This window comes from Cyanistes caeruleus, chromosome 1 (genome assembly GCF_971803275.1).
Source record: "Cyanistes caeruleus chromosome 1, bCyaCae1.hap1.1, whole genome shotgun sequence".
NCBI lineage: Eukaryota > Metazoa > Chordata > Aves > Passeriformes > Paridae > Cyanistes > Cyanistes caeruleus.
This window is the reverse complement of record NC_141701.1, coordinates 97,839,317-97,866,822: the sequence shown is the minus strand read 5'-3', so window position 1 is coordinate 97,866,822 and position 27,506 is coordinate 97,839,317. Positions and strand designations below refer to the sequence as shown.

General features: G+C 39.4%; 1 protein-coding gene and 1 long non-coding RNA gene across 2 annotated transcripts; one reads left to right on the top strand and one right to left on the bottom strand.

Moving 5' to 3' along the window:
- On the bottom strand, positions 1-26,362 carry LOC147655763 (uncharacterized). Its single transcript, XR_015274560.1, has 3 exons — positions 25,985-26,362; positions 4,313-4,388; positions 1-2,898 (listed from the first exon to the last, which is right to left on the bottom strand). It is a non-coding gene; the product is annotated as an uncharacterized LOC147655763 (long non-coding RNA).
- Positions 6,462-25,430, top strand: PPP1R17 (protein phosphatase 1 regulatory subunit 17). The gene is made up of 5 exons (XM_023919564.2): positions 6,462-6,687; positions 13,971-14,083; positions 16,903-17,055; positions 18,406-18,567; positions 24,002-25,430. Exons 2-5 carry the CDS (start codon positions 14,002-14,004, stop codon positions 24,079-24,081), a joined length of 477 nt encoding a protein of 158 aa, XP_023775332.1. The 5' UTR covers positions 6,462-6,687; positions 13,971-14,001; the 3' UTR covers positions 24,082-25,430.
- Positions 26,363-27,506: the final 1,144 nt, after the last annotated feature.

Sequence of the window (27,506 nt, the reverse complement as noted above, 5' to 3'; positions counted from 1 at the left end):
TTTTACGGTTGGGCACTGCTTGAATTGAAGCAGTCTTTATTGATGTAACTGAAATAGATACCAACAGCTGCATATCAGCCTCACAAATGTTCTTCTCTATGACATGACCCTGGCATTGTTCTCTCCACATAACCCAAATGGTCATTTTCACTATGATACTACTTCAAAAAAGACATTTCCTCAATGTCTTGTGGGTCAGAATAGTATTGCTGAATTCGAAAATGCATGTGACTGCCTTTAGACAAAAGTTACCCAGTTTATCCTGGTGATGTTCCACCTCTATGTGCTCAACAGAAAAAGGATCACATTAGCTGTTTAATCAAGCACATTTTTCGTGTATCATGGCAATGTTTCTTATTCTAACAACTGTGTCATTAGGAACATCTTTCTGGTAAGGCACAAAATTTGCCATTCTGAACCAACAGAGAATTTAATTTCCTGAGGTCCAGACTCCAATCTTGGAAGCCACGGTTCTGGGACAGTTTTCAGGTTTTATGCCGTGTTAGGAAATTAACTTTGTGACATCTTGGCCCTATTAAACCAGTAGAAGTTTTGTCTTAAACTGCAGTAGATTTAGTACGTTGTGCACTCTATAGTAATTGAAATGGAAACTATAGGAGCACAATTTTCTGTGTACCATTTTAATGAGCTTAACAACCTCCTAGAAGCAAGCTTCTGCAGATAAGGAATCTGTGCTTGTATGTACACAAAACCCACATGATGCAGAGTTTGTATGTCTCAAATGAATGAAATGTAATGTACCCATGCTAGGCTCAACAGCTTGATGTTAAACCTCCAGTGGGCTCAGTTCTATTGAAATTATAGAAAAAATTGATAAAATGCTAAAGACTAACACAGCTTTTTGCTGTTACAATGGCAAGCTTGAAATGCAGGCAGTGAAATTAGGGACAAATTTCACCGAATAGACAGGTTCTTCTCTCCCATAGAAATACTTTGCATTATCTGCTTTGTACCATCTCCTGTAATGGAAGAGATGGTCCCAGACAGAGGACACCATCCTGCTCTGAGTAGCAGTTAGTAATCTGCTTAGCAATAGGAACCAAGAAGGGACCACTAGCACAATTCCTTCCTCCTTCCCTCAATTCTTCTGTATGGGCTGGAACATCAATCTGAAAGTCTAGGGATGTAGGATGAAGGCAATGGCAAAAGCCCTGCGTGACTGCCACCACTGCTGCATCACCAGAGCTGTCCTCTGGACGAGCTAAGATTTCTCAGGATCCAGCACAGGTTGCAATATCCCCTTGTTTTCCCCTCAGCTCTTCACACAGCTTTCTGAGGAGCTTCTCTCCTCAGAAATCATGATGAGGCTACATGATGGCTCCAATGATGGTCCAGCCAGTGGACCAGGTGAGGACTTAGAGTAGTCCCTCATGTTACCCAGAAGGAAGTAACAAGGCCATGACATGTACAAAACTGCTCCCTTGAAATCTCATCCTCTATATTCTCTAGCCTGTAACAATTAAACTATTACTGATTTTCATCTACTGATTTTTTCAGACTGTGTTTTTCTCGAGCTGTAAGGAAAAAACCAAACACCTCAGGGGATGGAAAGGTATGCTCTTGTCTCTTCCTACAGAGGGGAAGTGCTGAAAAATGTAAAGATGTAGGTTACAGCTTGCCACTGGCTGAGCAATGCTGAACCAGTCAGCCATATATCCTTCTCAAGGATAATGAGAACTGGAAGTTTTCTAGCAGAGCAATGCAGTCTCATTGTGTGACAAGATGGTAACTACCAAAATGTTTGTGGTGCTGCTGTAATGTGAAGAACAGAGAGTGAGTAAGGATTTTTCAAGATGCTTGCAGTAAACTGAAAACTCAGGGAAGTTGAAAGGAGGCAGTATTCACTGAATTTCTTTGAAAACCCTCTTATGTGCATCACTCTGCTCCTTGCTTCTTTGTTTCATGTCCTGTGTTGATAGACTTCTGATGTGGTTTCAGTCGTGTCTAGTTTATTCCTCTTTCAAAAACTCTTTATCGGATAACACATGCAGAAATATTCTTTGCCAGGGAAGTTCACAGATTGTGTCAGACATCTACAACTCTTTCCATCCTGCTGCAAGGCACAAGAAGGCTGAGGGACAGCCCAAGTTTACCAATGAGTTTCTCTCTGTAATCTGAGAGGTAGGCATATGCTGTAGGAACTGATGTTTCTCACACTCATATGTGCAGTTTCCAGTCAGAGAAATTGTTTTCTTTCCAGGTTCTCAGTCCAATAAAATAAAGCAGATCATGCAGAGAGTGTTAAAAAGGAGATTGAACACAAGTGGTGTTTTAGATGTCTAATATTTTAAGCTCCAAGTGCAGGAGGACTGTGATGTTATTTAAAAAGATCCTTGGATGAAGAGTTGAAAATTATGTAATTTTGACAAGTCCACAGTGTTTTAGCAGGCAAACCCCTTTCTGTTCATACACAGAAACACACTGGTTCAGCATGTAATTAACCAGAGCAAGAACTTAGAGTGAGAAACAGCAGCTCCAGGAAAAGGGGCAATTCTACAGATCTAATGACCATGAAAAGGGAGGGAGAGAGACTTGTCTAGGAGGTAAAGGCCGGATTTAACCTCATCCCAGCTCTCACCTTGCTCCATGCTGCATAAAAGTGATGGATATAAGGAGAAGCACAAATTACACGGGTCAGAGGTCATCTGCTACTGCTTTGTTCTAAGTCTCCCTGGAATATAGTTTTTCACTACCATCTGCCATTTGCTGGATTTTACATCTGTCTTTCCCTAAAATTAACTGTCTCAAAGCCCTCTGACATAAAGATTAAAGAAAATTGTGCACTGGAGTCTTTACAAGCGACAAACTTGAAAATCTTTCTCCCTCATAAAAAGGCACATCTTTTTCTTTCCATGTTTTTCTCCTGGGTTGCTTCTCCTGAAATAAGAAGGAAGACTTTGTCGTAAACTATATATATCAGTAAATGTTAAATTTTTCGTCTAAATGTAAAGTACAGGTTAACCTATAATCATTTTCATTTCAGCTTAGTGTGATAGTTTTTTTCTCCTTGGCTTTACATGGGGAATCTGGGCTTGACCCTGATTCTTGACACAGAAATTTTCTTTGCCACTCTAAATGAGACTATTGTCTTCTAGACTTTTAGATTTCTTTGTAATGCCCCCAACCTTTGCAGAGGCAGCAGGAAAGACATTTGCAAGACAGTCATCCTTCAGGGTAGATACAGACCCCAGACTCCTCTGAGCCTTAGTGTTACAGTCTTAAAGTCTTTACTCAGCAGTACAATGAACACAAATGATTTCTCTCTTGGACAAGGGACCAATATGCTGTTTTTCAGGATGTAGCAACGATTTTTATCAAGCATTCTTTTTCAAAAATATGATATATCTTTATGTTTGTGTCTGTGATAAATGCACACTTATGATATATGACTCTATATACACAATTACCTATAGGGGGAAATGTAAATGTTTATAATAGCAACTCTGAAAAGTGAGGTGGACTGAGTGCAGGTTTTGATCTTCTGAACTTTTAACCTCCATAACTTAAAGGGAAAGTGCCAAAGACAACTGTTGACTGTACAGAAGGCAATCTGTTTGATTAAAAATCCAGCACAGCTCCTTGACCTATTGATCACACTGTTGTGCCTGAAAAGTAAATTATTTAATCAACTCTACTCTCTTTTATACATATAACAACATTTATAAAAGGACTAAATTAATAGATTGTTCCTTACAATATAAATAACCCAAATAAATATAGATAAATTTACTTGGGGCGTGAGCATGCATGCAGCAGCTTGAGAGTTAGCATAAATCTGGAACTTTCACACACAGTAAGAGCACAGGCTGAAGGTGGGCTTAAGCACACCAGGAGAGTGTGAGCCCAGAGTTTTCTTACCTGGAGGGAGTATTGTAATCTATGTAACCACACGCTACTGCTTAAAGAAGTGACTTGAGACTAAATCAACAACAGTTTTCAGATACCTAAGATCTGCTAAAATAAAATAGTACTTAACTTTGGCCTTATCAGAACCTCTTATTTCATCTGAAAGTAGTGCTAGGGTTGATAGTAAAATCTTACCTTAATGTAAACTTAATGTATCAAATCCCCACAGAGCCACAGTGTTATGTATGTCTTGGTTTGTACACAAGGTTACTAGTACGTTAGTTTTATAAGATCTCCATAGCCATCTGCAGTAGATATGGGGCATATAGAGTTGACAAATATATCATCTTTAAGGCAACAGGCCTTCCTGATACTGATAGTCATGCTCCCCTTTAACTTTTTAGAGATAGGGTTTTGTATTGGAAGGTACTCTGACATGACTTACCTGGTGATCTCTGGTGTTCTTGGCTCTCTCTGTTCCAGCAGATTCATTTTGGCCTCTGCAGGCAGCATCAGATGCTCTGTTCCACGACCAATAACAAATGCACAGTAAGGTTATAGTTATATATACATGCATGCGTACATATATGTACGTATGTGCACATGTGTATGTGTATGTGCATGTGTTTGTGTATGTGTATGTGTGTTGTATTTACCTGAATTTTTTGTTAGATCTTCTCCTACTTTCCTTTTGCATTGCTTGTCTTCTAAAGCACTAGCCTGGAAACTTTTAGACATATTCTTTTCTTTAATTACATGAGTAGTTCTTCAAGAACTGCTTTTCCCAAGATGGGAATGCCTGTGTACATGTGAAGAGGATTAAAGTGCAGATTTATTAAAAACTTGGACCATTTTCCAGGTTGTGTTTGTGAAATAACTGAACAGAAAAGATTACCAAGCTGGCAGGAGTCCCAGCCCTCCTTACAAGCAGGACTACAACTGTAAACATTTAAAAGACCACATCTGACAGTAAATCCTCCATCACACTGATAATGCAACAGACATCCTGTAGAGACTGGGATAAATCTGATGCTGCAGTTAAATGCTTCGTGGCATCACTGTAGCTAACAATTCTAAAAGGTGACCAGGTTTGGATGTGTAATTTTGCTGAGATAGCTGATAGGCTGCTTTCCTTTTGAGTAAACCTATATTGTTACATTCCCAAAGCAACCTTGGGATCTGGTGGATAGAACAGGAAATTATATTATCGTCCTCAGGGAATTCTTTAGTGCTATAAATGATTGACTGACTTTTTTAATCAGGACAATAAAAAGGCAATCGTCAGCTGAGTTTCAAAACATATTTCTGATTTGACCACCTTGTTTCATTCACCTCATTCTGATTTTCTGATTTCATAGAAAGATATGAAATAATTGTTTTTCAAAATAAAAGACATTTCAGTGAAAATTAGAGGGGTTTTTATTTAAAATTCACTGCAACAGAGAGGTCTGAACAATGATGGAGGTGGGCAACATAAAAAGCAAGCTTGGGCTTTGTGTGATTTGAGGAATTTGAAGGTTTGGGGTTTTTTTGTTGTTTGGTTTTTTTAATTTAGAAATATTAATCTTCACCAAAAAATGCTCAGGACCCTCTGCTCCATTTTTTCCGGAATAATTTAAGCATTTATAAACTTGCTTTTAAAGGTAGGCCACTGAGACACATAAGCACAGGAGACTTACACTTTGCAAGTTAATGAATGTACTTGTCTTTCCCAGGCACCAATGAAGAAAGCTCACAGTTCTTTCAGGTGGTGCCTTTAGAGCATTTAACACGTTTGGTATTTTGTAGTACCACATATGATACATAAAGGATCCAAGGGTGTAGCACAGTTTGCAGGGCTGGCAAATAGCACTTTGCCCCTTTGGGTTTTCTGTACAATATACTGCTTTATGAAAGAAAGTATGCCATGCACGCTGGCACTTCTGAATTTCTGTCACTGAGAGTGGGAAAAGAAGAGAACCACAACTGTGAGCCATCACGGTTTGTATAGACAACGGCATTCTTGTTGCAAATGAATACTAAGAGAGGAGCAGTTCACAGTCCTGCCACAGATTACAGTGTTTCTTCCAGAGCTTTTCCAGTGTCAGGCATGTTTTTATTTCCTTCCCTCAGCTGAAACAGCAGTTCCATCCAAAGGCAAGGGCTAAAATAGGAGAGACTGGTTTCTGCTGGCAAACAACTCCCTGCCTGACCCCATAAACACCGTGCTTGTATAACCACTTGTGTTATACACACAAAAAATGCAGTCATCAGTGAACCTCAGTGCTGGAGACAGTGACCATCAGTTTCTATACTTACAGTGGTGTCCTGGGTGTGTGCCCTGCCTTCTTGCTCCACTTTTATTCTCAGCTTTCCCCTGGGTCCCTGACGGCATCAGCCTTACTCCCTCCCCTTGTGATTTTCTTGGCAGCTCTAGACACTGCAGCTGCCGCTCACCTTTTGGCTCTCTGTGCCAAAGCTTTCACATCCTCCCTTGCTTCTTTGAGACCATCAGCATCTGTGGCTCTTGGTCATTGGCAGGAATGATACCTCAGCCTTGAGGCACTGCTGGTCTCCCACACATCTTGTTGCCTCCCCTTTGGCCCCTACAACTTGTGGAAAAGGAAGGAAACGGGATTAGGATCTGCTGGTGGGGCAGGGAGAGCTGGTGCTGTTCCCTAGCCTCCAGGAGGACTCCTGAGTGCAGCGTTGCCACAGCGACGGCTTCCACTTATCCTTAGATAAGACGGGAAGGAGCATCAGCTGCAGCCCCAGTCCAGAAAGATCCTGCAGTGAACCCCGACGGCAAACTGCACCTTCCCTACTACTTCACACCACTCAGTAAGTACTTCAGGCACACGTTTTTCCTCCCAGCTGGCTGGCTTCTTAATTTCCTTGTTTGTTTTGTTTTTTGGTTTGGTTTTGTTTTGGTTTGGTTTTGGTTTTTGAGGGTGTACGTGGATTTGTTCGTTTCTTTGTTTGGGTTTTTTTAGCAGCAGTTAGTTGCCTTATTGCCTCTGGGGATGATCAGGAAAGCACAGGATCTCCACTGGGAATCCACAGGGAATGGGCTGGGAATGGTCCCGTGTGAGGAAGGTTGAGGTATGACATATCTGAGTCTGGGATTCGTGGATAGGGTAATGGGGCAATTTAGTTTTTAGAGAAAACTAAAGCACTAACTTTAACTGCTGGGACAGTTATAAAAATTTAACATTCACAACCAGATTTGTAAGTCAGCAAAGTGGAAACTGATATAAGGACTTCTTTTCTCACTACTAAGTCTGGCATGTGCAAGGGGTTAATTTGTACCTCAAGGAAAAAATTTGGGAAGAGTGTATTTTTTATCTCCAAAGACATGGACTTTGTAACCAGTATTTGTGCAAATGTATCTCGCATTTTTTCAATCAAACAAATAAATATTTTTATTTATTTTACAAGTTTATTTTACAAAGTAATAGCAGGAATAAGTCCACCGCCCAGTCACAATTGTTTGAAATATTTTTGAAATACCGCCCACACTGTCTGTGAGAAGACACTGATCCCAGACAATTCTGTGGTACTTCTGCATCCTTGCTATTATTAGTAGCAAAAGTTTTGGGTAGAGGGAGGCACTCAGATCAGGCTTTCAAATATCTAAATATTTGCTAAGAAGATTTAAATATGCTTTATAAAAGTAAATATCAGAGTAATCTGACAATATGCCTGTGCAGCGCAGCCTAGTGCCAAAATAACTGAAGAAGAAACTCTGCATTAGCATGAAGCTGTCTTCTGTACTCTGGAAGGCATCACTCCAATAGAATAATGTTAAACATATAGTAAAACTTGTAATTAAAAGTTTGGAGTGCAGAGCAGCAACACTGAGAATTTCTACTTGTAGAATGTCTATTTTCTACTCTGACCACTGTTATCTTGCTTTATTTACATGATTTGCCAGGAAGCAGTTGTGATGGGGCTGGGATAGGATGGGGTAGGGGTGAAGGTGCATATTTTCTCATAAAGGTACTAAGGCTGCCTGCTGAGAGCAGATGGAAGAAGCCAAATGCAGCCAGATGGTGTTCCATTCCCCTTGACTCCTGACCTGTTTCACATGGCTTCTGTGTAGGGCAGATGTGTGCAAGATGGCTTCAACCAGTATCTTATTCCTTCTTTCTGCATTTGTAAATGACTTCATGCAAATAAGAGTCCTTCTCACACTATAGAGCCCTCCACAGGGGGCATGCTACAGAAGGAATGACAGGTCTCTCTCTTCATCTCCCACATAGATCTAAGGATGCAGGGAAAAAGGAGCAGGTAAGGATGCTTGGAGTTCGCCTGTCCCTGCTTGCTTATGTGGTCATTGCAATCAGACAGAAAGGGGCAAGTCAATTTAAAATAGATTAATAATCAAATCCCACCAGGAAATTTTAAGTGCATGCTTGGGGGCAGAAGAGGCACCAGTCTTAAAGAGCAAACCCTCACACCAGAGCAGCTCTTTGGGCAGGGCAGCAAAATGCTGCTTTTTGTCCAGAACAGACTGTTACTAATGAAGTCCAGCCTTTGCCTCGTGTCTGCATTTGGCCCGTGAGATACTCCCTATTTCCTTCCATTTCCAACTGTTGAGTACACCAGCAGCAGCAAGGCCAGGCTCTGACTGTGAGGGAAAACAAGTGTGCACACTGTACCACTCCAGGACCTTGGTTGCCTCTGTTTCTGCCTCTGCTTCTCTCTGTGTTCTTAGGAATTGCTCTGGCTTCAGAAGATAAGTACATAGGGCCTATCAGGCTTCTGTGACAACATTATCACTGACTATCAAAATGAACTTATTAAATTCAGATTGACTGCTCTCACCCAAAAAGGATGCTCCCAAAAGTACTTTTATTTATCTAACATCCTTGTCAACATGACAGTGGTTTTTTAATAATTCTGCACACCCTGGAAATTAGCACGTTTTTCTTCAGGAATTTGTCAATTGTAGAAACAAAACACTCTCCTGAACAAGAAAAAAAAAAAAATCCACACACAATACTACATGCACCACATGGTCTACTGAAATCTTCAGAGGCAGAGGTTGTGGATACCTTATAAAGGGCCAATTCAGAAATTCTAAGTATTCAATATACAAAGAAATCACAAGCCTTAATGTACAATGCTGAGGAGTATTGACATTAATACCCACATAACTGTAACTGTTTACCCTGTAAACTTTTATAAGAATTGTGTATCAGAACTTCATTTTTCTGTCTTATAGGTAAGAAAGATCACCAGATCACCTATGGGTGACTCATTTGAGAACTGCATTGTCCCTTCAGATTACACACAACTATCCATAGTACCTAATACCCATGCAGTTGCATAGCCCCTACAACCTTTCAAACCTTCAGAGAAGACAAGAAATGGAGATTTTCCACCAAGCCACTTCCATGCCTAATTCAAGATCAAATGAAAAATAAGTCCAGCCCTTTCATTTTGCTCTCAAAGCTTTAGTTTTCTATCTTGCAGGGTTTTTTTCTCATGAGATTTCATTTTAAGTTTAAATGTCACATTATTGGACTGCCTTGAAAGATTTACGTCATCTTATAAATATATGAGAGTAGCTGTACTGAGTATTCCCTAAACTCTAAGCTGATTACTTGTGACACACATCTACATTAAACCAACTGTGTATTAAAATAGTAAACCAAAACAGGTTCCTGCATCTGTCTCTAGCAAAGTATTTAAAAAATACTTCATAATTTTTTAATTATATATTATTATATATAATATAATCATATTATAAATATTTTAAAAAATATTTATAAAGCTTAGAACTTTGCATTAGTGAATTTTGTTACGGAAACCAAAAATTTAAGCAAAGAAAGTAATCATATTACTCGCAAGAATTTATGTTCTTGGTGTTTTAGGACTATATTAGTGAGTGATAATATACCTTTATTTGGGCACTTTAATCAAGCTGGGACAGCAACTGATAATTTTAGAAAAAAATTTAGTATGTGCTTTAACCTTTCTAAAAATCCAGAGCTGATATCCAGAAAGCAAAAAGTTCAGATATACCATATCTTACAAGGGTGTATGCCCAAAGGAGTCATGTTGTTATATGACAGTGATTCAGCATGAGATTTCATTCACATGAGGCTGACGCAGCTTTTAGTAATACTTGCACTTTTCAGTCTGTCTTATCATTCATTGCCCTTCTCTGTCTGTAGGTAGAGCCAATCCAGTCTCATGCCAGAAGCTTCAACAAGGAGCGACACAAAACTATGTAGGCAAAGCTTGAACTTGCTTAAACTTTTAGGAGATCATTTCAGCTGTCTCTCTCTATCAGCTAACTCTTTTCCTAGCAATAAGAGACTTGAGGTGAGACTTAGGCACATATCTCTGCAGAGGGTGGTACAGCCCAGCTGCACCATACCAAAGTCCCTGGCTAAATGACAACTGAATCCTAAATCGTATGGAAAAATCTATAGCATCTCAGGAAGTATCTTCTATTGCATGTGAATTAGCCTCCAATGTAACCATTACAGGTGCACAAAGGATAAATGTGGATCATTATGTCAAGAGACATAACAGAGTGTAAGAAAAAAAATGCTTTACTTCATCACATGAATAGCAAGCATGTGCTACCAAGGTGACTGATGGCATCAGAGTGTGCAAACTGTGCTAACATAAAGGCTGCTAGGAAAAGCCTTGCACTTAATGCATGAAAATCTGAGAACATGCTTCAATTTGTAAAGCCATATTAATGGATTCATACAGTTCCTATAGCAGGCTACCTTCCCACAGAAAATGTTACTGGGGAATCTGTTTCCTTAGTGGCAGGAACTGATTTTACTGGGATGGGAAAGCACCATTACAATGGTCACATACAGCAACTTTCCTTTGGAGGAGAGCTCTGTGTGCAATCCATGGTGACAGGATGTAACACCACTCACAGGTTCACATGTCATAGACAATGTATATACACCCAAGATACCAAAATCCATGATATATTTTGGTAATTTTTATCTTTTTATTCTTTTGTCACACAGACTGTCACAAAGTGCACTGCTTTTCTAAGCAAGGCAATGCTGGCTTCAGGGCACACTTAAAAAAGAAAGAAAGTGGAGTGTCAGAAGTTAGCCTTCAAACCAGAATTTTAAAGCACTGAAGATACCAAGGGCTTGGCATTTGTGACAATGAAAATATGAACACAGTTCTAAGGGATGTATTTTAGAATAATATTTTCCAAACTATCATATTAAGAAAAAATAATTAATCAATCCTATATTAAGTCTCTTTACAAAACTTAATTTTTATTGGGTGAAATAATTCAATGAAACAACTTATTGAAATCTAACCAAATTTAACTGTATTTTTAAGCCATTTCCAGTAAATATAATTTACTACCAATTTTACGTTTAAACATTGCTATCTATCCCCAGCCCTTTTTGCCTCAAGACATGTTAAAAACAAAAATGTCCATAGTGTCTGAAATAACATCCCTGATTTTACTGAAAACATTGTAAACAGAGTATTCTTCAGAACACTTTAACTAGTCATAATATTTAGTCAGCGTGCCCTAATCAAATCCAATAAAGTCAAATGGCATTGAAGAATAAAACCCGCTCAAATCACAAAATGTAGTGTAAGCCTTCATATGGCCAGATAATAAGTTTTGAATTAAATAAAATTATGTCTGCTTCATTTTGAACCACGGCTATAACTTACTTATACTGTGAATAAACAGAGAAACCATGTTAAGGTGCCTTCAAAGATTTCTTTCTGTAGAGCCTTCCCAAGTGAAAGATTTTCTTTCAGTGAAGGCAAATAAGCCTTCAGGCAGAATGACACTTTGGTACAGATGTGAGGCTGGACTGGGACATTTCTATAGTGAACATTTGGAGGTGAAATCCTTCATCTAGGCCTGATTCAGTAAGGCTTTAATAATTTGTAGAATATTACAAATTCTTGTAAATTTTAAATAGTGAAACATAAGGGAATTAATCCTATATGTACAGTATCAGTCAACATCAACCTTTGATGTTGACATGAATCAAATTTGATGCTGCCAGGCAGTTGTGGCAGGATGTCTACCCCACCTCCTCTCTACCACAGAGAGTTGGTCCATAAAGAGATAAACTAGGGGCTGAAAGGCCCAGCAAGAGGTCACCCCTGGCACCAAAAGGGCTCAAACCTTAGCTAAGAATCAACATCTTAGTCTGGACAGCAGATGTGGGAAGAGATAAAGGAAATATTCTTGACTGAGAGACACCGTTTTACAAACTATAAAAGATACATGAGTTATTACAGAGGTAGGAGCCTCTACACACACACCCTAAAAGTCTGGGAGACTTCTCCCCAGAGTTTGGACAAAAATCCGAGATTACTTCCCTGGGGATTGAGGGAAAGGATCTCAATGTGTGCCTCACCAACAACTGGATGGTAAGATACATTGAATCCTAAGTTACATTATTTCTTTGCTAGCTGTAACATTAATAGGTACCTTTAACCTCGCTCTGTATATATCTACTAGTAGTCTCTTTTTTTATCTTTATTCCTGTGTAGTATTAGTTTTAGTCTTAACTTTAAGTTAGTTTTCTGTCTATTAAATAAATAATTCATTCTATAATAGACTAAATCAGCCATTATTAAAGAAATTGTGAATGAGAGTGGACTTTGGGGTGACAGCTGCCTCAATAAAGCTAATGCTTGCTGCCAGAGGCCTGGGCAAAAGGAAAGGGTTTATCTAAACATCCATCCATAACAGCAGTGTTATTCTATTTATTTTTAAGTTACTGGCATTTAAGACATGTGTTTCCATCCAGTGAAGAATTACATCAGTCCAGCCTTTCCTACATTCTTTGCAAATATTTTTCTGACTAGATTTTGCTCAAGGGTTAATTGTTCTTTACATAGATACAAGTTTAGTCATGGAAATGAGATTAACTCCCCTACTGTTCTGTTTCTTGTCAGCAAAGAGCCATTGCAATTTACAGAGAAATAAGGTAATTTCTTTTCCTCCAGCAAGATAAAACCAAACTCACACAGTTTAGACTCCTATTTTCCCATCCTCCTTTTCACTGTTATTCTCCAGCTGCCTCTTTTCTTACCTTTCTCTTTTATTTTCCTTTCCTTCTCTACCTCTCCTTTCTCTATTTTTCCCAATTACTTCTTTCATCTACTATTCATAATGTCTCCAGTTTTATCTTTTCCTCATTGCCTTTCTCCTCCTTACAAGGAAATCACAGTCTGCTCTTATTCCCTGAAAATGGAGAACAGAGGTTGTAAATAAGAAACCACCACAGCTGTTGCTGGATGAAGGCAGATACTGAGATCTCTTGGACTGCACCTTCAGGTTGAGGCTTTTTCCCCTTTAACATTGCTTTTGTCATTCTGTTGAGTTTCTGCTAAGCAACCATAGAAATGATCAGCTGTGAAAAATGGTCTAATTTTCTTCCTTCTGTGGTGGCATCTGTGGCAGCCCCAGGATCACATCTCAGCTTGCAAGGTGCTGGGGAAGCTCAGGTAGGAGGATGAGTGAGGATGGGCTTCAACACCCACTGCAGCTATAAGTGAAAGGGAACAAAATAGCTCAAACAGCAATCCAGTGAGACTTACAGAGCATGTACACTTAAATAGCTGTGTGAAAGGGGGTCCTATGGTTTTACCAAAGTGATAAGTAAATTTACTTCATGATGGCACTGTCCATCTTTCTGAGGCAGTACTTTACACCTGGTTTTTCTGGGGTATGCAAGGTTTCTTAGAGCTGGACTCATAAGACTAAGTCAATAGAATTAATGATTAAAGTTGGTTCATATAATAAATACCAAATATGATCCTTAGCTTAGAGTTGACAAAAAAATGGAGAAGAAAACCAGAACAAAACATCCTATTCCTTAGCATTTACTTTGTGTATGATATAGGACTTTCTGTATGAGATAGCACTTTCTGTACGCTCCAAAAAAAATAAACGTTTTTCTGTAGAGCAAATCCATGCTAGTGTGGGTTGCTTACAGCAAGGTAGGTGGAAAAACAGGTTACTGTAAAAAATGAGGTCAGCAGACTGCTGGAAGACAGGAACTCCTCCTCAGTTGTTAGGTAACACCAATATGTCTGCTTTATACCATGCTGCTTAATTTCTTTTTTCAATTTTTTTTAATGTGGTGTAGTATTTTCATAAGGGTAGAAGAGCCCACTTCAATGATGTCAACAGAATGTGTTCAGCCACTTGATATCCCAGAGGACAGATTGGACAAGCAAGATTCACAGTGTAACCATTTAGGTAAGTGTTATTTGATGATGTCATTGCACTAATAAGGGATGTTGCCTTCACATCACAAAGTCCTGTCCATTTTTCCCCTCCAGCGATTCAACCAACCCCCCATGAAAACAGATAGATTACACCTTCTGCTGACGCTTCTAGTGCCAGATGGAAAGACAAAGAGCATTTTTCCTGCATATAAATATCAGCTGAAGCTCTAGAGTGAAGTTAATTAAAGTGGAGAAAGGAAAAAGAGTCATTGATCTTTTCCCTGGTAGAGCAGTTTCTTCATTTATACCACAGTAAATTGAAAGCTAGGCTATAGCTGAGCTTCCCTGAATATATCTTCCATATGCAATTTGAGTAAAAGATTTCAAGCGTTCCATTTTCCATCATTTGAGACAGCTTTCTAAAAATGTTTTCTCCTTCATCACCAGTTTCTTTTCTTGAAGCTACTTCATACAACTTTTACAATGAGCATACCAGGGTTGTCTTTGCTCTGTCACACTTCTGAATACCATGCTTGATAGATATGCTTTTTGCATATTCATGGTCTTTGCCTCTGTTTCAAGTGCTATGATTTCACTCTTATTTTACAGAATTGTCCTGAAGATTTAGCAACCCAGAAAGAAAAATCTGTTCACTTGTTGTTACCTTTGTGATGGCAATAATGAAACACAAATGCAATTTCACTTCCCTGTAAAAAAAAGTGTCTCACCACAGGTTTTATAAATTCTGTTTATTTGTACTGCAAGGAAGGAATCCTAGTTCTGTCTCTGCTACATGACATTTCTAGCCACAGACACCGTTTTTACAAATACTGGTATACAAAGCATAGTTGGTTCATAAAATCACTTATTTAAATACATATAGAATGAGTTTCATTATACTGTTGGGAAACTGAGGCAGTGGGAGGGTTAATGAGCTCATTAGAACTATGAGGAAAGCCTGTGAAGGCCCAGAGGCCATCCTTCCCATGTCTACCTGCAGGCTCAGAGACATAACATCTGCTTTAAATAGTGTGAGAGAATCTGGAATGAAGTCATGCTTGCATCCAAGTCTGCAGTCAGGGCTTGGGTAACAGTGTGAGAAGCCCAGCTGAAGTCAAACAAGCAGCTTTTAAGAGTTCAAAGCATTGGTTTCTGCAATGATACTGATGAGAGGTACACAAATGAGAGGTTGAAATGCTTAAAGAATCATCATCAAGGTTATTGGTAAAAAGCGGGGTTTAATATGAATTTATGAGAATGCAGCTTTAACAAAGTGGCAAGGTTAATTCTATTACTTACCATGTAGACAAAGCATACATAAGTAAATTGGATTAGAAGCAATTTGGAATGATTTACATGAAGACTGGGATGGAAGAGGGTAAATGTGCAGAGGGTATGATACAAGAAAAGGGTGCAAAAGCACTTAATCATTGACTAATTTAATATTTTAAAAATAATTCAAAAGGATTTTCTACAATTATAACAGTGAGTTAATGACATAGTCAGCAACATTCATACCATAATCCATTCACTTGCGTGAACACATGAAAAAAGATGTATACCTCTATAACTACTAGTGTAAAGGTACCTATCAAAAATTCCCCTCAGGCTCAGTGCAATACTCTTATCAAATCCCTTAGTGTTTCTCAACAGGCATGGGCTGCACCTCAAGCAGTATGTGTGTGGGGGGGTGGTATCTGCCTAGACCTTCTTGTCAGCAATAGTATTTCAAGTACTGCAAACTTGAGGGTTTGCAAGCATTCCCCCTCAGAGCCCCACTGTATTCCAGGAGAGATCAAACAGCCTCACTTAACACAGCTGTTTGTCACATCACAAGATGATTTTTCCCAAAAAGCCCAGCAAAACTAGTGCTATTACACTCAGGCAACAATTCATTTTTCCAAGAGGTCTCATAACAATGGTACCATTTCAGCTGGGCTACGACTCAGGTAAATTACTTATCAAGGCCAAAAAGAATGACTGCTTTTCCTTTGTTCCTTGCCTCGGTCAGGCTGCTGATGTTCCTGCTATGGTCAGAATAGTTCCTACCTTTACCATACAAGATCACCCAGTATGGTCATGGATGCTTCACCACCCAGCTGGCACAGTTAAGGTGCACCCCACCACTCAGCTGGTTCAACTAAGGCTTATCAGAAGCTGCTGAGATTGCAGGGCAGGCCTAAAGAGGAGTTGAGGGAGGGGGATGTACTACCACAACAAGCTATCTTCAGTGTTTTCAGCTTGCATAAGCATCCAGAAATACAGACTCTTGCAGAAAAAGTCAAGTTGACTTTTTACTCTGAGTCATCTGAGTAAAGGATTATTTTAAAGGGAAACCAAAAATTCACCATAATGTTATGTAAACAAAAAGAAAATACCAGTTTCTCAGTAGCTCTGGAAATAAAGTTAACCCTTGAAGGGAACAATATACTGACTGCCTCATTTTACCAGTACCTCAGACTGACCTTATACATGTAAAACTTTCCTTTACAAAACTGGCCTTGAAGACACAATCCACACAGTTACCACTGTATGAAACAGGAATGGCCATGGAACCTCTGAACACAATGATGCAGCCTTCCCTCTGACATGTAAACACACAAGCTGCCCACAACTCTCTGTCTCCATTTTATGTCTACTGCCAACAACACTGGACTACCTAAGTCACTTGACTCCCATGAGGTATGGAAAGGAGTCCTCTTTTGTTGGCTTTCTAAATATTTAAGAGATTTTTCTTCCTGGGCATTTTTATTTACTTGGATTAAAGCACTATTATCAAAGTGATTCTTTTCACCATCTGTTTTTTTATTTCCCCTAAATTTCAATTTCTGTTGTATTTTTTCCCTGCAGAAGATCTTTCAGAGCAGCTGATTAAGAGCTGTGACCTCAAAAAAAAACCAAGAAAAGGTAAAGCTCTCACAGCTTCCCAGAAGATTGAACAGGAGCAAAGGAAGCCAAAGAGAAAAGATACACCGGCTTTGCACACTCCACCACCTCTAACAGGTGAGTGGTAAATCTCTCGACTTCGAAATCCCAGTTCATCTCTAGGGACTGAAGCTGGGTGAAAGTGAACAGAATGTTGACTCAGTTATGTCCTCTTGGATGTCTTTCTCAAAGACATTCCATGTTAGTTGGAGGGTTTGGTCTCACTTCTAGGAGTACCAAGGTGGATAGGTTTATGCTCTGAAAAACATGCTCCCATGAGCTGACAAATAATGTCAGATTTACATGTGAAATGATGTGTATTTATTGGCAGCTGCCGAGCCATACTAGATGTCCCAATTGCATATGGTCCAAAATCAAAAAGGATCAAGTCCAGCCCCTGCACTTTCTCATGAAACTTGCATCCAGTGCACAGCGGGAGGCTGGGGATAAGACTAGGAGTAGACCGGTGAAGTACACAAGCCACCTACAGGATTCTCCTCCTTGAAATCATAGGGCTCATGTGTTTATGGGGACTCTGGCAAAGGGTAGGCATTTCAGGAAGCCAGAAAACATCAGTGAAGGGGCTTCGTGTAGGGTGCTCCCTGCTGTGGCACAAATACAGGTGTCTGAGAGCCAAATGCCACCAACCTGGAGAAGGGAATAATAAGCAGGAGACTGCCACTGACACCTAATGATCCAAAAACCGCAGTGGGAATAAATGTTTGTCACTCTCAGCTAACAAGCACTCCTTGTTATAAACTACAGCGAGAGAGCTGTGCTCTTATATTATTGAGTTCCTCTTCCCATGCTGCACATACACAGAGGAGTTAGCCAGTAACTACTTGTATGCTTCTCCATATATCTGCAACAATTCACCAAGTCAAAAATATGCAACTGGGATTTTTCAGTATTTGTAATCCAGATATTGAATTTGATTTTGTTCAGTTTTCACATATATCTTCCATTAGCAATTCTCTCTTAGGAAGAGCAGCTCAGAGGCTGGAGAGCTGTGTTTTCTTCCTGCAATTGTCACACCATAAAGAAAACATTCTTTCACTGGTTAAAACAGCCACTTCTGTGTGGTCACATTGCTCCCAATTAACCTCTTGAGTATCTGTGTGATTAAGCTACTGTGGTAACAAGTCTAAAGTTCTGGAACAGGATATTACACTCATCTGTTCCATGATTTCTGATGGGCTGCAGTTCAGTGCATTATGTACAATCAGAAGCCAGCTGACCTGATAGCATTGTTTTCTAGAGACTATGGAAAATAATTAATTTGAAAGAAATATAGGGTAGGTGCATCATGCAGCAGATCATGCAGTTGTGTAGCTGTACTTCAGAGTTGTCTTTGGGAGAGCTATACAGGTGAAAGTTTCTTCAATGTAAATAGTCTAAAGTAGCATTTTCTTTATTTCTTACTTACAGCCATAGTTTCAGGCTCATCTGAAAATCTGCTGAAAAGGTATGGTATCACAGAGAAATCACAGAGAGAAAGAGTGAGACCAGTCTCTCAAATCGCTGAACTGGAGCAGAAAAAGCCCAGAAGAAAAGATACACCTGCAATACACATCCCACCTTTGATAATAGGTAAGAAACTTGGGTAAAGATCCTCCTAAGAGGCAGCAAAAAGTGGCTAGTGTCAGAGATATACTTGGAAGGCTAAAAGGAGGTTGCTCTCTGCTCAGTGTACTTAGCAGTTCTTCAACTGGACCTATTTGGTCTAAGTATATAATAACAGTGGGGGTTCATGAAAAATCTAATACATATCCCATGTTCAAGCTCTGGGGATAGAAAGGACAGGGAGAAAGAAACAGCATTTGGTCACTTGATTATCTCTTGCAAACTGCAATCCTACTTTTCTGAAAAGCCAACTCCTGACCTGCTTTTCAAACCTAAGCACATAGAAATTTTTAGGTCACCAGCACTAAAATGCCTCAAACAACCTGGAGCAAAGCTGTACTGATCAATCCCCTCCTCATTCTGCAGTCTCTGACATGCACTGTGGAAGCCAAGTGGTGATGAACCTCTCATTAGCAGCACCTTAAAGATAATTCTGTGCTTCTGACATGATGTGCAATACAGAGAAGGGAAGGGAAGGGAAGGGAAGGGAAGGGAAGGGAAGGGAAGGGAAGGGAAGGGAAGGGAAGGGAAGGGAAGGGAAGGGAAGGGAAGGGAAGGGAAGGGAAGGGAAGGGAAGGGAAGGGAAGGGAAGGGAAGGGAAGGGAAGGGAAGGGAAGGGAAGGGAAGGGAAGGGAAGGGAAGGGAAGGGAAGGGAAGGGAAGGGAAGGGAAGGGAAGGGAAGGGAAGGGAAGGGAAGGGAAGGGAAGGGAAGGGAAGGGAAGGGAAGGGAAGGGAAGGCCTATCATGGATCATTTGAATAGAGTTAACCTGCTTTTTGGGTACAGTCAAGAGTAAGAATTTAGGAATGTATACTAAATAAAGCTGCACTGTGCGTTATGATCATGTCCCCTCTTTTATTTAAATTAAGAAGTGATGAAGGAAAAGAATATTTATGTAATTCTGATTACCTAGTTATAGCACATAAACCAACCCTTTTAGAGCAGATGCTAGAGACAGCTGAAATGTAAGACCCAAACAGAGGTTGCCAGCTCTCAGATGGACCCATACCAGTAGTGTATCAAATGCTTACCACAATCAATAGCAAGATCATTACCAATGAATCACTTTGCAAACTGATGAACTACAGATGTTCCCAGTAGAGTTCAGGATTCAAAACTCAGAGAGGGATGTAGAAGGCTACAGAAGAGGTTATAAACTTTCCATGGACCACTAGCAATTTCAAGGAAAAATTGGCATTTTAATTCAAAACAATGGAAAGGGAATACAAATGGGAACTCAAAATGGTAGTGATTTGTATAAAACTTCTTTGATATGATGCCTCTGACAACTTCTGAAGAAAATGTGCTTTACTGAATGCAGTTTAGAAATTCTGGGTTTAAAGGAGTGAGAAACATGTTTGATTTGGGAAACATTTGTAAGCTAGTCTTTCTCTGTTTGCTGTTTACATAAATAACTTAGCCTCCCTACCTCTGCTTTCCTAGCTGTGTGTATTATGAAATGCAACTCATCCTGCAGACCTATTTTAAGGATTGTTTATTTGATTGTTCTGTTACTATTTGCCAAGGGATCTGGCTAAAGGAAACAGAGGGTAAATATAATGTAATCATAATTTCCCAGCAGAACTTGCAAGTACTTGCAATTTTTAGGTAGACTCTGGAACCACAATGGCTCACAAAAGCATGAGTGTTTCTGTTAGTAAGCTAAAAACCAGGCAGAAGAAGTTTTCTTAAATCATCTATTTGTCAGGTGCTACCTAGATCTAAGCCATACCTCCTGGGCTACAAATCAGAAAAACAGCAAGATAGCACATCTACAGACTGCCTAGGGACAACTCCTGCATCTGAGTTGGGAAAGGCAAGAGGTGAAGGGTTAAACTTTCATTCTTCTCACCCAGAGGTTTTCAATGGAGGTGTGTTATTTTCCCAAAGGAGACACCTTAACTGGTTTTCTGGGCTTGAGAGAGAATGAGGGTTTGAAACTGGTTTTACTAGTTATCTCTCATTTGATTAGGAAACCTCAGTCAGCCACATTTCAGGAACTGCATTCCCATATTTACACATGTATTTACATTCTAGCTCAAATCCACAGGCCTGAAGGCCTTTAATTTAGTTAATAGACTATATAATGCTAAGTGGGAATGACAATAGAGTGTTCCAGAGCTGACTACGGGCTTGGATCACATTCAAGCCATTTACTGTCAAGTGATGCAGAAAAAAAGACCATTAGAAATCTGATTATATTTTGTCTTCTGGTCTAATTCTTCTAATTCTTCTGGTCTTCTTGTCTTCAGAAAGACAAGGTGTTGGGTGACTGAAGGAGAGCTTGCCACTGAAGGAGACATCTGCCCATCACTCATTTATATGGACATGACACAACATTAACTGTGCCAATTAGTAGAAGTTTGAAGGCTGAATACATTTAGAAGCCTGACCCTTGTAGAGATTTCAGATAACTAATTTAGTAGCCCCCTTTCTTTATCTGCATTTCCCAATTGGATTGGGTGTTTGCAAGGTGTAAAACTTATTCTGCTTCTCACTTGGACCACGTGCTACCCAGTAGATTCATTAATTTTCTTCATGGTACCTTTGACTTGCTTTTGTTTGTGACAGAAAATCTCTCTGGCCACCCAAAGGGAGAGGGACTGTCCTAGGAGTGCTGGTCAAAACACAGAGGGATAACACATCCTCCATTTTAGCTGCATTTACAATAAAGTATTTGTGTGGACAGCTATTCAAGAGAACACTCTATTAATTAAGCTCTTTTACTAGAATTAAGTGGAGTTTCTTGAATTGGTATCTCCTAGTGGTTTGTAGGGCATCTGAAGGGGAAATATTAGAAATGGTAACAATCCTCATTATCAGGTCACAAAAGATACTTATGCCTTAAGATTTTAGCTTTTATATTTTCCAAAACCTGTACTGCATTAATGCATAACTCCAAACTCCATATAAAGCATAGTTAACTGTCTTCACATTTTAGTTAGACAAAATAATCCCTCTGGGCCTGTGATCCAAGCACACACCAAGCCTCAGGCCCTGAGATGTATAAACAAAAGTGAATTGGGGCGGAGCAAGATGGGAAAATATGGCTTCATTACCTGACGCTGTAAGAGAGTTAACCCCTGACATGCAAATAGACCAAACTTATATCTGTCTGAAAAACCTGTGACAACCATCCATCTTGGGTGTAGCCTCTGTGAGGTTTTTACACTGCCTAAGGTGTAGCTACTGAAGGCCTTTAATAAATTCCCACTTTATTCTCTTAATTCTGTCTAGCCTCCATTCTAGGTAACCACTCCAAGACATCCATACCATGTAGCACTGAGTGCTGCTTCCTTCAGCACGGCTAATAACAAGGAGACAGGACAGAAAGGCTTGTCTGTATTTACTTAGCTCACATAGTCCTGCTGGGTCTTCTTGGGTCTCCAAGTCTGTAATTCAGGTTCTGTTTTGCACAAAAGCTTAAGCAGTTCCACAAAAGCTTAGTTTCTTTGTGTGCACTACCAGATGGAATAAATCTGAAAGCAAATAAGTAGCAAATATTGGACCAGCCTTTAACCAAAGGCCTTTCATAGAAAATCATGGAGCCATCATTGGTGAATTTCAACCAGCAGATTGATGTACGTTGCTATGTATATTGAAAAGTAAATATGCATCCTTAGAACAGGAAGGGAATGGAATTCAGGCATTTAAATACATAGGTTACTTTGCCTGGTACAGGCATAAGTCTGCCACAGGCAGTTAATCACTGGAAAACAGATCCAGAATACAGGATCTGAAAAGCTCTGTACAGACAGGCAGCATCTTAGCAGACTGTTTCTGTAATTCTCTCAATAGCAAACGCACATAGATTGGATTTTGTTACACATTTGGAGGTACATTTTAAGCATATATTAGTTATGTTTTCCCTGTTCCTCAAATGGTCCAGGATGTAAAAACCAACAACAAATGACCCACACTCCCCTTTGGAGCACACACAACCCAAACCCCAAAGAAAAAAGACAAAAAAGCCATGCCTGTATATGCCTAGGTTGCCTATAGGGATAGAAGTTTGTTTGGGAATATTAACATCCATCTCCATAAAATGGCATCATTCTTTGCTGTTAACAACAATAGTTACTTAATTGCTGCTTGAACAAATGAAGTGCTTTGTGTTTCAAATTAACATTAATTTATGCCTTTCAGTTTATCTCATAGTGCTGCTGAAACCAGCTGGTTCACAAGAACTGCATGTAAATAAAGATGGAGCTAACTTAAATGAAGTGTAGTGTAGGTCAATATTTTCATTAATTTGTCTCCTCTGAAAAGACACTAGATTTGAAGAAAATCTTCCTCTGTGGTATTATCCTATTTTCAGATCTGGTCAAGACTGAAAGCCTTCTCTTGAAAGAATGGTTGATGCAGAAAGAAGCAAAACAAGTTGATTTGACAGAACAGCGTGGCTGGCTAACCACCAGTAGGAGATCAAATTTAAAAGGGGAGGTTTCATTGGTCTCAAAGCAATGGTGTCCCTCATCCTGTTTGTAGAGTGTTAACATCCACACCAAGGCATGTGGGCATAAAATCCATCACAGAGGTCAATTGATTTTTATTGGAAACAGGCAAGCCCAGCACAGTATGTTAAAATATTTAACCTACGTTAAAATAGGTTTCAAAAACATTTTGTACTTAATGTGTTGTTCTTGCATCACTCTTATTTTTTTTGATGTGGAGAGCAGTTACAACTTTTGTTATACCTTGGTATTTTACAAAACCCTTCAGATCCCCAAAGGCAGACTTACTGGTTTAACAGAGAAAAAGAGAAAGAAAGACACAAAGAAAGGAGAAGAGATAAATTTGTGGGATGCACGATCTACAATCCAAGTCTATTTTCACATTGTTCTTAATTCAGTAGCTTTTGCAATTTACTGATACTATATCATTTCAGTGGAGATGGCATTTGTCATGTGGTTATTTTAACATCTCTTTTGTCACCTGAACTTGCAAAATCTAAGTATTATGGCTATATACATAGAGAAAACATACATATCCACAAAAACTGTTTCTGCCACAACGATTAATTACAGTACTTGCTTCATCACGCAAGCTCTTTCCCTTATTTAGCTACCCAGACCTTTCTAACAAACAGGTTCCCAAATGAAACATCAGTCTCTTTTTAAAGGTATCAAAAATATGCTGGATTTAATAGTGCTTAATAATTTTAGCTAAAAATGCAGTGATTCAGCTCTAGTTCACTATGTATTAGGAGACTGAAATGCCAAAAAGAAATGAGTAGTAACTCACATGATGCTGGAAAACGACATTAAAATAAAAAAATAAAAAACAACTGAAAAACTCTCTTTAGCCTTATATTTTCTAAAAAGTACATTAAATCAACTCCTCTTTTCACCTTTTACTTTGTTTGTTTGTTGTTTGTTTGTTTGTTGTGTTCTCTTTTTAAGGCACTAAGCTGTTTATAGAAGAAGAACAAACGGTGATTATGGAAGATGAAGAAAAGGATGGAGACACAATCCACAGTTAGATTACAGTGATACTTCAATAATACAGTGTAAATAATCATGGGTCATTCAAAGTGGCAGCACGTTAAAAAAGATCTTTCATCTTTATAAATAATTTTCTCAATTGTACACTTGAATTTAAACTATTATCAAGTGCTTACCTGCTTACTCATAATTCCCAGCAAACATCACTGGAGATGATGGAAGAAATTTCAGTTAGACAGGTTTTAAAGGATTCTGTTGGTTTACTACAAGTAGCTTCAGAGCGTTTTTGTCAATGAGGAATCCACCTCAGATCAGATCTAGCTTTTCACAGTGTGGTACTCATACAGTACCTGGCACTAGAAGTGGTAGTTCTGAGTAGTATAACATCAGCTAATTATTCAAATACCTTTTTTTGCCTGACACTTTGCCTTACTTGTCCAGCTTTCCTTTCCTGGAGTAATACCAACCACAGTGAAAATTTCCATGTGCAGAGCTGATGGGATAGATGGAGAAGGTGAGAGGTCAAGGATTCAACTCTAGAGCCCCTGAAATGCAAAGCAAAAATTTCCTCTGCCTGTATCTGCTCATGACTTGTGTCTGTAAGGAGGAAAAGATAAATTTACTGTAGAATTAAAATTTACTCCTTAGGGCTCTCTGTTGACAGACACATCAAACAGGATGGAGGGCAGAGATCTCAGAGGAGAAACATTAGGGAAGTGCAACCTGTACACAATTGTCTTCACTGGCTTGGTGAAAGATATAATAGTTGGATAGTTGATCCTTTTCCTACAAATAATTTCTTTTCATATCTGCTTTTTCAATTGAGTCCTAGGTAATCAGTCAGAAGAGGCTATAAAGATTCAAAATCACAGCAGGGAGGTATAAATTGAGTAAAAGGAATAATGTTACTCAATGGCATATGCTTACTGCAAAGTAGAAGAGCATCATGTGACTTTTTTAATAGTTTGCCTCAATGATCCAAACACTAATTTTTTTCACAACCAGCTACAGCCTTCAGCATTTGTAGAGAAATGGGTATTGGTAGAATATCTACCAAAATATCTACAAAAAAACAAAAGGTAGAACTGGTCACTTTTTGCTTGTCTAAATAACTCTGGTCTAGATGGAGTAGCACTGCCAGCTGAACCCTTAGGGAACTAAGCAGAGAGGCTGAAGATTATCTAGCCTGGCAGACTGAATTTAGTCATCTTTTTAACTCACTTAGGCAGACAGCTGAGGACCATAGTAGTTTGGTATGAACTCCATTTGCCACTGTGATTGACCCAGCATCTTTCATGAGAATGTAGTCCATTCACAAATGTATGTGAATGTATACTCTCAAGATGTAACCAATGAGCTTACAATAAATAATTGCATATTAATTACATACAGAAGGTCTGCTATATTAGTAATGGGATGCCTCTTACTTAGAAAGTGTACTTGCTTTTATCCCATTAATTTATCAGTGAGAAAAGATAATATTTAAAATATAAACAATCAATAGTTCAAATAACAACATCAATATAAAATCCACAGTAAAGTATGTCACAACAACTACATGGCAAGAAATATGTATGACTCAGGTCTACCTTCACCAGTGGAGTTGGTGAATATTTTCAGTGCATATGTAGTGAGTTGACCTTGGCTAGATACCAGGTGCCCACCAGGCTGCTCTATCACTCCCCTTTACAGGAGGACAATGGAGAGGAAATATGATGCAAACCAACTAGTAGGTTGAGATAAGTCAGTTTGCAAAAGCAAAGTATAAAACAAAAGAAAAGCAGAGGTTTACTCATGCATAAGCAAAAGGGTGTTACATTGGGCTCGCAGTTTGGAGACAGGCACAAGACAGGACTCACCAAAGATCATGTGATAAACAGCCAAGATTTACTGATAAGCACACCCTTTTATAGGGGGTTCAAAATTCCCACACTTACCCACCTGGTTGGTCGGGGTCTCAGCACTGCCCAGCTCCCTGGCCAGTTAGATGTCTGTGTTCAGGATAGGATGGGAGTAGCTGGGGTCCCCTGATTGAGTTGTAATCCAATCTATTATTGTTTCATCCAGAGACTTGTTTGCTTCCAGACTGGTCAGGTCTGGAGGTCTGTTATAGCCAAATTTATCTGTGCAGCTTCAGACTGGCTGCAGCTGTCACTAAAGGGAAAAAAATATCTACTTCCCATCAGCAAGTGTTATTCAGCCACTTTCCAGGAAGCAGGTTTTCAGCTTCTGGAGTGGTTGCTCCAGAAGCCAAAAATGGTAGCATAACGAATGCCCCCCATTCCTCCTCTTCCTCATAGCTTTTGTATCTGAGCTGATGTCATATGGTATGGAATTTGGTTTATTTGGGTCAGCTATTTTGGCCTAGTTGCATCCCCTCCCACGACCTTGCCCACTCCCAGTCCCTTGATAGGAGGCATGGGAGAGAATGTTAGAGAGACAGCACCAGTGCTGTGCCAGTGCTGCTCAGCAGCAGACCAAACACTGGTGTTTTATCAACTCCTCTCCAGCTACCAATGCAAAGCACAGCATGTGAGGGAAATTTAACTCTAAAGGGAAAATTAACTCTTTTTCAGCCAGACCCAATACAGCACAATACAGCAAGAGGGAAGTGTGGAGTCCTGAAAAGATTCAAATTAACATCAGCAATGAATTAGCCTTGAAAATCTACATGTTTAGACATGAAGGGGCTTAACAACACAAAGCAGGAGTACAGATAGGATGTGACTGATTTTACTGCTTTGAAAAGACTCTGTTTCCAAGCCTGGGAAATGCTGACACCTTTTAATGGGAAATAAAAAAAAATCAAAAAAATTAGCATCCTTTAAGCCTAGCACTGTATATTGCTCAGCAAAAAGGAGCTACAGTCTGAGTGACATCTCTGATGGCACAGCAGCCTAATTTACCATCCCTGTACTGATGAAATTGAAGCCTAGCAGAAGAATGCTGCTGTTTCCTTAAAAAATGGCCTATTCACAGCCATTTTATTTTATCTTTTTTTTTCTCCTCAGGACCAACATGAGCAATTAAAAGTAATTTTTCACTTGATCAATTAAGTAAATAGGAGGTTTTGTAATGTTCCTAGCAAGTAGTTATAAGGACCTGTTAGTAAAAATAATGCCTCAAAAAGTGCTTCATCATTATCACTATCTCTTTGAACATCTGAATACTAAGAGCAGCCTGCCTCGACATAGGAAAGTAAATAGGAAGGCAAAACTAGATCTAGAGAAGGAAGAGAATGAAAGAAACTCTGGCCATCACCTTCCCCCCCACCTCCCCTCCACTGCTGCCTTCCAAGCTTTTTCAGAGCAGTGAAAAGAACCTAAAGCCTCCAAAAGCTGAGACACCACCAAGCCTTGGGTGCCTCCAGCCTGGGGAAAGCAGTAACCTACTGTGACACACAGGTGACTTGTGGAAACCCTCCTCTGCTCCTGCATCCTTTGGTGTGAGCAAGAAGAGAGGA